The 10980-nt window shown below is 32.5% G+C and overlaps 1 protein-coding gene across 1 annotated transcript; it reads left to right on the top strand.

Annotated features, from left to right (window-relative positions):
* The first annotated feature begins 3613 nt into the window (after nucleotides 1-3613).
* LOC110704427 (beta-glucuronosyltransferase GlcAT14A-like) lies at nucleotides 3614-8347 on the top strand. Its single transcript, XM_021882206.1, has 4 exons — nucleotides 3614-4631; nucleotides 4982-5057; nucleotides 5161-5276; nucleotides 7301-8347. The coding sequence occupies exons 1-4, from the start codon at nucleotides 3995-3997 to the stop codon at nucleotides 7813-7815; spliced, it is 1344 nt and encodes a 447-aa protein (XP_021737898.1). The 5' UTR covers nucleotides 3614-3994; the 3' UTR covers nucleotides 7816-8347.
* Nucleotides 8348-10980: the final 2633 nt, after the last annotated feature.

Genomic DNA, 10980 nt, shown 5'->3' with positions numbered 1-10980 from the left:
CTTCCCATCCCTAGGTTAGGTAGATGTATGTTGAAAAATGAAAGGTTGATCGTTAGACGAGACTCAAAGTGTTTGAGAAAAAGAGGATATGTGTTTATAAGGTTAAGAAAAATATTATGGGCTACAAAGGTTGCCTCTAATCATTGGTATACCTTGTGCTTCGTTCGGCAATTTTTTTTTTTTTTTTTTGCTTTATAGCGAAAATGAATGATCATATGCAAGGAGAATAAATGCTCATATTAAGAAAATGATGGAGGGTAAAAGAAAATAACCGAGTGTAAAAGAGACACCTAGTGAAAGGACAAAAAAGGGACTTATGCTAACTTATTAGGGGGTAAGAAATTTAACAAAAGAAATAAAAAGACATGAAATTTTGAAACTCAAGCTCGCCTCATGAAATAGTGGTGCATGACCTCTTCGAACCAATCTCCCCTTGCTTCTTGACCAATTGTTGTAGAAATAAAATCAACTCACTAAATAATGACCTGATACTGGACTCAAAGAAAGAATGAAAGGGAGATGAAAAGAAATATTTTGAAATAGTAACAACAAGAGAAGATACACTCCACTTCTTCTTTAGATGACGGAATGACAACCATGCATGATCCTAGTACGGTCATAAAAGACAATGTGCATGACTCGACTCAAACGAGTGTGTGCAACGACTCGACTTGTGAGTGATGAAGTGAGTTATTTAGACTCGTGATATGACTGTAGATTAAAACGTTTTTTGGGTTTCAGTATTACAAAGTATGCTCTTTTACTTGAATAATAAGTTCTTTTATGATCATGTTCGTTTGTTCATATATGTTTTTTTGGATATTATATTTGTTTATCATTGTGATATTATTTTAGGACTATGATTGAATTTCATATCTAAAGAACATCTGCAATATTAAGAAAGAATATGATAATATTATGTAATGGATATTATTTATATATACCCATCATGATCCAAAGAAAAAATTTAACGAACATCTCACAATAATAATAAACATTATCTGACAATAAAAGTACATTACAATTACAATCAAAGAATATACATGGACATCAAAAAATAACTTATCAAAATATCTAATACAGATAATTATATGATATTGTAATGGGCTTATGGAAAAAAAAAATAGTTTCAATATCTAATAATTTTGAAAATGAATTTCTAAAATTTTGAATTTTGAAATTTGAAAATGAAATTTTGAATTATTTTTGGTTGAAAATAATATTAGAGATAGAAAACTAAAATTACTATGAGAATCCGAATTTTTGGATAGAGAAAAGTTATTTTTGGGGGAAATAATATTTTTGGAAAAGATTTTATCAATTAATGTGTAGTTTTCCTAGAAATATTAATAAAGTTTTTATCACGTTGTTTTAGTAAAGGCTTTAGAGTAAAACATAATACAGGGGATTGAATTTGGCTTTTGTCAAAAGGAGGGGACTGAAGTTTCAATTGTCAAAAGCAGGGGACTCTAACCGGTTGTAGGGGAATATTTAGTTAACTTAACCTTCAGTAACCAGTTGCCTTCTGTTTTTAAAAAAAATCAATTTATTTGTTTGAATTGCAGCAGACATATATAAATTTGCTGCAACCGCAATTTGTATGTTGTCATACTGCATTTTGGTTCCTAAATTCTAGATTTTTTTTCACTTTTGGTATTATTTCTTTTTTAAAACCTAATTTGTTTGATTATGTGGTTTTAACTTTTAATTATACTTTGTGGTTTTAGGTTCTTTTTAAGAAATCAATACACCATTAAAATTCAAGTGAAGGTGAAGAATAGGAAATAATCGTTTAAGTGGGTTAAATACGTTTCGTGTTCTAATTATATAACGACTCAATTAATTAACAACAAACCTTAGCTTTTGAAATGCAAAATTCGACAATTGAAAAACAAATAACCTTTCAAGCTGCTTCAATGGAGGGGAAAGCTTAGAAGTTCCTTCAATGGAGGATAAGAGAAAACTCGAAAGTGAAAACAAGCAGCCCTGGCCATTTTTACAAATAAATTCAACCTAAGCTAGAGCACAAGATAAACAAAATTCCAAATCGAAATTACCAATAACGGTGCAAAATCAAACCCTTATCTCCTTACTCGCCAAATCTTCTACGAAACCCTGTTTTCTGTCTCTCTTTCCTCATACAATAGTCAGTATTACGTACGAAGAGCAAAAAGAAATTGGAAAAAGGAATAGTGAGTGAAATACTGAAATAGTACCCATTAACCCAAAATTAATTAACTTTACAAAATCTTTTGTAAAGGTTTATTTTGGAGTTTCAGCTATGTTCTGATGTATCAAATTAGATTTAAATAAATAGAATTTCTATCCTAACGGTTACTTTGCATTAACTGAAAAAAAATTACTTTTCCAATGGTTTTCAAGTCATGTCAGTGATTTCTAAAAAAAATTTAAAAACCGATTGGTGCAGGATACCTTTGCCGGAAAAGTGGATAGAGTCCCCTCTTTCAAACAAATAAAACTTGAGTCCCTTGGTTTTAACAAAGCTCAAACTTTAGTCACCTCCATTGTGCTTAACTCTAAGGCTTTATATTCTTTGGTAATGGCATGTTCGTATTAAAAACACAAGCATGTTGTTTGTAAAAAACACAAGTATAAGAGAAACTTGATGTTGAATAGAGTTTGTAAAAAATGAAATAAAATTGAGTGATTTTAAAATGAAAATAATTTGAACATTTTTTTTGAAAGAAGAAAATGATTCGAACTTTAAGGAATGAATAGGTATTTTTAAAACAACAAAGTTGGTAGAGTATTAAGGCCCTGTTCTTTTGAGCTGCCCTTCTCTGCTCTGCTCTACTCTACCATGCTCTGATATGCTCTGCTTAAAAATAATAATTAATAATAATAATAATAATAATAATAATTAATATTTAATAATAATAATAGTAATTATTATTATTAATATTTAATAATGATAACTAATATTTATAGATAATAATAATTAATATTTAATAATAATAATAATTATTATTAATATTTAATAATAATAACTAACATTTATAGATAATAATAATTAATGTTTAATAATAATGATAATTATTATTACTATTTAATAATAACAACTAATATTTATAGATAATAATAATTAATATTTAATAATAATAATAATTAATATATTATATTAATTGATAATTATACTAATATTTAATGATAATAAATAATATTTTATCTTATTTAACACATCTTTTAATGTTATAAAAAGAGTAAAAAAATCTAAAAAAATCAATAATAATAATAAAATAATGCAACAATAAAAAATAATAATTATAATAGTAATAGTAATAATAATAATAATAATTATTATAATTATAATGATAATATTAAAAATATTAATAATAATGATAATAATAATAATAAATTAATGCAACAATAAAAATTAATAATAATAGTAATAGTAATAATAACAATAATAATAATAATTATAATTATAATAATAATATTAAAAATATTAATAATAATAATAATAATAATAATAATAATAACCATAATTAATGATAATAATGCGATAATAATAATAATAATAATAATGAAATCTGCTTTGCACTGCTGAAACCTATTTTGTTCTGCCCAGAAGCTCACAAAAATAGGGCTCGTTAAACTGTTGAAGTCACGATCTGAATGGATGACCCAAACAAAACCTGTAAATAAAGTAAGACAATAACCAAAGTAGAGATTTTGACTCCCATCTTTAATTTTCCACATTCTCCAACAAACAAAATCAAATTACCCAATTTCAAATTAGACAAACAAAAAAAACAAAAACTAAATTGAAAAAAATTCACCAAATTCTTCGTAAATTGTAGCATCACCGAGCCAGACTCAGCGTGACTTTCATCCTCATTTTCAACGATCCCAAAATTCACCATTGTTATTATCTTCTTCTTCTTCAAAGATCTCTGCAATTTTACCTAGATCATAATTTATCAATTTCAGCTCAAATTTCTGCAAATTTCTTGAAACCCATCATTATTTGTTAATGGTGGGGGTTGGAGAAATGAAGAAGTTAAGAAACTACTACTTAAATCTCAGACACCCACATCACCAAACCTCCATTATTACAACAATGGAGGGTCGAAGAAGATGGATCTTTCCACTTGCAATCGGTTCAATTATTACCCTTTTTCTCCTCTTTCTAACAACCCTAACAACATCTCCTACTTCCCCTCTTTTCTCTTTGTCATTTTACAGGTATTCGTACTCATCTTCTTCATCTATTTTTGTTGAATCGAAGCTTCACCCAGTTTCTATTTCGCCATTGTCAACCCATATACCGCGGTTCGCGTACCTCGTTTCGGGTTCTTCCGGTGATGGGAAGTCTTTACAGAGGACTCTTCTTGCACTTTATCACCCTCATAATCAGTATGTTGTTCACTTGGATTTGGAGGCTTCATCTGAGGAGAGGCTTGATTTGATGAATTTTGTAAAGGATCATCCAATTTTTAAGCAATTTAACAATGTTAGGATGATTACTAAGGCGAATTTGGTTACTTATCGCGGTCCGACTATGGTGGCGAATACCCTTCATGCTGCTGCTATTTTGTTGAGGGAAGGTGGTCATTGGGATTGGTTTATTAATCTTAGTGCCTCTGATTATCCTCTGGTTACTCAGGATGGTGAGTTCGGGTTCTTCGTTTCGTAATTTTTGTTGTTTTGAGCATAATTTATAACAACTGTTGCTATATTTGACTATAATGTTAGTTTTTTAGATGATGTTGATTGATCAATATGGTAAATTTTGTTAATTTATGGATAAGTTAGAGTTTGGTTGAATTTGGGTATTGTTTTGATGGACTGTTAATGGGATAATTATCTGTGCTTGATTGCTTAAAATGGTGGGTTTTCGATTTGGTTTCACTGGATTTATTTATTGGTTTACTGATAAATTAGGGGCTGTTGATGGTTAGCTGAGATTTGTGTTCAGCAAGCACTTATATTGATTGTTTTGTTGGTTTTCTGTGACCAGATCTGCTGCACACATTTTCGCATTTGCCTCGTGACCTGAATTTCGTTGATCATACAAGCAACATTGGCTGGAAAGAGTAAGTAACCGGAAATTTCAAAAAAAAAAATTGATTTCTTTTGTTGTGCTTTATGTGTTTGTACAGGAATCAGAGTATTAAGGTGTTGCTTAAATTTATCTAGGTTTCAAAGAGCAAAACCAATCATTATAGATCCAGGGTTCTATCAGACAAAAAAAGCTGATGTCTTTTGGGTGACTCAACGGAGAAGTGTGCCAACAGCTTTCAAACTCTTCACAGGTGTGTACTGCTTAATGTAGAATTGTAGGCTGAATTCATTTCTATATTGTAATGTCTATCAATATCCATCAAGTTATAAATTCTTGACCCTAACTAATGCTGCTGAAAGTCATTGATTAGTCTTTCGGTAAGTCTTTACTCTTGAATAGTTATCTAGTGTCTTCTAAACGTCTATGTTTGCATGTCCTGGATGCTTCTTACATGGAGTAGTTACAAATGCATCTGTTTTGCTGTGGACTTCTTGTGAATCAATTTGAAACATGAAACCAGTGTCATCCCATATTTGTAATTGCAACCTGTAAAGTGTAACTTCCAACTTTCTTTTTAGTCATATAACTTTTCTGTCCTTTGTATGAGGCTTGTAGCACATTTGATGTGCACTGTTTCATCACATTTCTTGAATGAAGATTATATAATGATAGTTATATACTGAAGTAAGGCTCTTGTTGGTTGCCTGTCAGTTGTTAGTTATATAAGTGACTTATTCTCAAAGGGGAAAGAATTGGCAATTTGTAAGAATTGTAATGGATGACACAAGACACCTGAATCGTTAAGACGTTAAGGTATATTCAGAAGCCTTGATTCTATACAGAACATGGCAAGCTGCTATTGGGTATCAATTGACACATCAGCTGGCACAAATTAGAATTTGGATTTCAGAATTTAGTGTTAGGTACTAAGTTTAAAATTTGCACTTATCTTTCGTTGGCCCTAGTTATGCTGGGAACTTTAAAATATTAGACATTATGACTAACATAGAATGTTCCTTATCTGCTGCAATGTTTGTCTCAATTATACTCTCCGATTTTGTCTTCGGAAAAAGAAAATCAGAACCAGCCAAAATGATATTAAGACATTTGGTGTGAAGAGGAGGGAGGGAGTGAGGTTCTGGGAGATATGTTATTCAGAAAGGAAGATGTTGGTCTCGTCTGTTAGAATGCTAAGTAGAAAAGAACATAGGGGTTAAAAACACGTGTAAGTGCCTGTAATTGGCTGTTCAGTTGTTATTTGAACGTTGGGTTACAGAGGAGATAAAGTAGTACTTATAAGTTATTTCTTCTAATGAGTTGTGATCTGCTTTTAAGTACTTCCTCCGATCTGCTATTAAGTAAAACGTGGACTGCTGCAGACTTATACTCTGAGTTTTAATTTTTCTTGAGCCCCATATTGATCTGCATTTGAAATTTGAATCAATACCTATTTTTCACCATATTTAGCAAGTGTGTTTTGACCAACATTATCTCGATTTTACTCTTATAATTTGAAAAATGCTGGCAAAAATTGTAATCAAACAGAATATGGTGCAGTACTATTTCACTGGTGCTGCTTCATAACTCTCGTGAAACTGTTGAGCTTCTGGAAGTCAGTTAAGAAGTATTAGATTATTATGACTTTGAAAATGGTCATATTTTGGAACTAAGTATGATGCCTATCAAGTTTACACTTTGGTTGTTGGCTATAATGCGGTGTTGCTACCCTCTTTCAATAGATCGGTTGGCATTAAAGCAGTAATATGCTTCACATTATGCAGTGACATTCCCTGTGTATTGTTAAAAGGACATTGTAGTAATGGCTTGACAGGGAAGTAGTGTGAGAAAATGTGTATTTCTCTGAAATTTGTATTTCCTGGGAGCCTCAGAACTGCAGAAGTACTTCATCGGTTTTGCTGCTTGCTTCTCTGTATAATTGGTATTTGTTCTCCTATTAAGATGGGCAATACATAACCTACTTGTAATTTGCATTACACCTTAGTTTAGACTATGTGATGTCCATCCTGTCCACCCCTCTCTTTTATAACCTTTAAAAAAGAAAAAAAAACCTAAAGGGGTTGGGGACAAAAAAGATATTATGGTTTTGTCAGTTCTTCTGTGTTCAGAGTTTTATACTTTTATATGATCATGTCTAAGGACATTTGTTCTTATTCAAAACTACAATATGTTAGAGCAACTCTTTTTCCACCTCTCTTATTAATTTTTGTGAAGAGTGTAGATCTCCATTATGACAGTGGGTGTAATTGTATGTAGGTTCTGCTTGGATGGCTCTGTCTCGCCCTTTTGTTGACTACTGCATTTGGGGATGGGACAATCTACCTCGAACTGTTCTCATGTACTATGCAAATTTCATTTCCTCTCCAGAAGGCTATTTCCATACTGTCATTTGTAACGCACAGGAGTTTCGAAATACAACTGTTAATACTGATCTCCATTTCATATCTTGGGACAATCCGCCCAAACAACATCCTCACTATCTCACTGCTGAGGACATGTCGAGAATGGTCCAAAGTAATGCTCCTTTTGCTAGAAAGTTTCATCGTAATGATCCAGTGCTTGAAAAGGTTGACTCTGAGCTGCTCTCTCGAGGTCCAGGGATGATTGTCCCTGGTGGTTGGTGCATTGGGAACACGGAAAATGGGTCTGACCCATGTTTGTTAGCAGGAAATACAACATTCCTCAGACCAACATCAGGTGCTAAAAGGGTAGAAACACTAATTAGTTCACTGATGTCAGCTGACAAATTTAGGCAAAATCAGTGCAAGTGATGAGCTCCATCTTATGGGACCAATTGTTGTATCAATTGTATCACTAATTTCAGAAGGAATCACGGAAGCAGTCAGTAAATTTCACATACGGAGAAGATGATGCAAGACTGAAAATCATCTTTATGTTTCTACTGGAAATCAGAGGTATCATACTAGTCTCGCTTCAACATGGTGTATACATAATTCACTTGTAATATGAGGGCGCAGCCATTTTTTAACATTATATACTGAACTTGCAAAGTAGTTGTGAAGAATTAGAACGGCGCGGGTAGTTTGTTACGTACTCACACTTAGAAGCTTATGTGAAAAGGAATCCTTGCCCAAAGAGGATGAATAGGAGAAAAATCTGGAATTGCTTCAATGTTTGTATCTATGGATTTGCATGCTACCACTCCACTTGTTTATTGTGACTGGACTATGCATCCTGGCTATGAACCTTTGATGAGAGTCTCAGATCCAAAGTTATGCTGTAATTTTCTTTGTAATCAACTCTAATATATAATGTTTGTATCTATGGCTCTGGATTCTACTACACTTTTTTTATGAATGTCAACCATTCTGTGAATCAATAAGGAGAGTCTTGGATCCGGGTTGCTTAATTTTGGTTCAAGCCTTGGTAAAAGCATATTTTTGCCTATTGGGCAAACAAATGGGAACCGAGGGATTACTTTGTACTCTGTATCTAATAACAGCTCCTTGGCATCCACTTAGCATACAATGAGGAATTGAGGATAACAACAACAGACGGACGAAGTATATTACCAATTTATATACTTTGTATAATATAGTGCCTACCTGCCTACAGTGATTTTTTTGTTTTGGTTTTATTTTACATAGGTTCTTTGTTTGATACGAATTGGGAATTATATGGGGATAAACAAGAAATTTACTTAACTACCCTTACTCATATTTTTCCTCTTTCTTCCTCTTTTTCTTCATTAAAGATAAAAATGTATTTTGCTTCATTAATTTTACCCCCATCCTTTATACCACATCCCCTAATTATTATTTTAGAGGGATAACTTGCATTTTCATCCCTAACCCCAACTCCTAAGTTATCCCCATCCCCCTAAATAAACAAAAGAATTTTTAAATCCCCTTCCTCTTATCCCTATCCTCCTTTTTTATCCCTCCAAACAAATACCTTCTTAAGGTTTTTTGCATGCCACGAGTATTTGGTATTCCGTATTGTACTAGTTCCGGTCGTTGCACTTTTAACATTTGTCCATTTCTTTTTGTTCTTCACACTTTTATCCCTCAAAAGAACCTATTTTTTGCCCACTTAGGCCGTGTTGCGTTCCACTTATTTGACAACGGTTCATAAGTTAGTTCAGGAGAATAAGTTCATATAAATTTTGATAAGGATTAATTTAAGTTTTTTAAGTTTAATTTACAGCTAAAATGAATCTAAAAAGGTTTAATGAGTTAAATTTAGTTAAGTTCAGATGAGTAATAATTAGGCGAAACACACTCTAGTTACTTTTGCCAACATGTTACCTCACTTATCACTCCCACTTTTTTTCTTAATTTGTTTGCAAAAGTAATCCTAAGTGACATTTAGGAATGTGGTTTATACTATATTAGTATATTTATGGTGTTTTGTCATGTAGAACCCTTCAATTAGGAAATTGTTTATGCTATTAACTTGTCCATTTTCCAATTTTTTTTGGCTAGATTTGTCTTGTCTGTTCCATAATAAGGTAGCTTTGTTTATGAATGGTTAACATGTGTTGTCCATTGCAGTTTGTTTGCTTAGTGACATATATTTGGAGAATATACACCATGAAGTTGAAGTTTGCTGTTTTATTATTTAAATATGTACTGTATCGTTCAGTATGATCTTTACTGAATCATTTCTCTCTAGGGGCTGCACATTGGGTGGTGAGCAATAAGCCGTGTAAATCTGGCACTCAAGTTCTTTCCTAGTACGAGTATCTCGGAGTTTTGCTGTTTGAAAATTGCAGGATATATATTGGCTGTGAAATGTTTTGGTGTCCCTTTGTTCTCAGAGAATCATTAGCAGTCTTTGATAAATTGATATTATGTTGCGAGTAGCTGCATAAGGATTATTGGATTATAAAGAAGGATGGTGGGAAGGATAACCATCAGAGTCTTTGGCTTTCGAGAGATTCTAGTTTACATTCTTACAACTACATACATAATCATAGATATACAAAAATTTCCTATGTTAAGAACTCTGCTACATTTTATATACCGACTGTTGAAGATAAACTGATGGCTTATGATAATACAAGCCATCAAATACAACATTTGAGGAACTGTTCATTATAACTCCATTCCTCGTTGTATAAGTTATTTGGATTCTTATGTGCTAAATTTGGTATTGTACAGGGTACAAGAAGGCCCGAACGTTGATGTATACCCTTTTGCTTGAGAATTGAATAGTTTCCAGTGACTGTCTTATTCAGGAAGTTCACACTTCGCAGAATCACAGGTACAAATCATGCATTTTGTGAACTTACAAGCTGTTAGCCACTTCAATTTATGTGATAGTTCTGTCTTGCTGTTTAGCTTGTGCCATTTACAATGATCGCTATAGGATAATTAGAACCTGTTGTTCTTGTGTAATTTCAAATTTCTTCGTTAAGCCTTGCAAAAACTTAAGATACAAGTTCTGCCTGATGACTATAAAGTTAACCAATATAATAAGTCTTTCTTTCTGGTGAAATTTGCATCATTTTTGTGCTTCAACTCGATGCTTGTGATCTTGATATCAACAAGAGCTCATGCCTGTTGAAACCTGGTAGAACAGTTGTACTGCTATGAGCCTATACGCTTTTGTTTTTTTGGTGTTTAGAGAGCTACAAGGGAAGGGGTGAGAATCTATCCCAGATCTCCTGGAACCGGGAGAGAAGCTCTAACCACTTGAGCTATCCCTCACTCTCATACGCTTTTGTAATTGGTGCTTATTATAGATGTAAAATTGATTGCTGATTTGCTGTTGCTATCTTTTCATATGGGTCATGTATATATGCTAAAACACAGATAACTCACTTGTATTATTTCGTTCAGGGCCTCCGGCAAATGGTTACTAGTAAGTAAATATTTGTTGGCTGACAGAGGCGGTGTTCCTTTAGGTTTTCTTAGCCTAGATAACAGTATTTCTTATGGTATAGTGTTTGAAAAAAATGCATCAGAGAATAA

The sequence above is a fragment of the Chenopodium quinoa genome, unplaced genomic scaffold (assembly GCF_001683475.1).
Source record: "Chenopodium quinoa cultivar QQ74 unplaced genomic scaffold, ASM168347v1, whole genome shotgun sequence".
In the NCBI taxonomy this organism is placed as follows: Eukaryota; Viridiplantae; Streptophyta; class Magnoliopsida; order Caryophyllales; family Amaranthaceae; genus Chenopodium; species Chenopodium quinoa.
The sequence above is the reverse complement of the archived record's forward strand: the minus strand, read 5'-3'. Positions and strand labels throughout refer to the sequence as shown.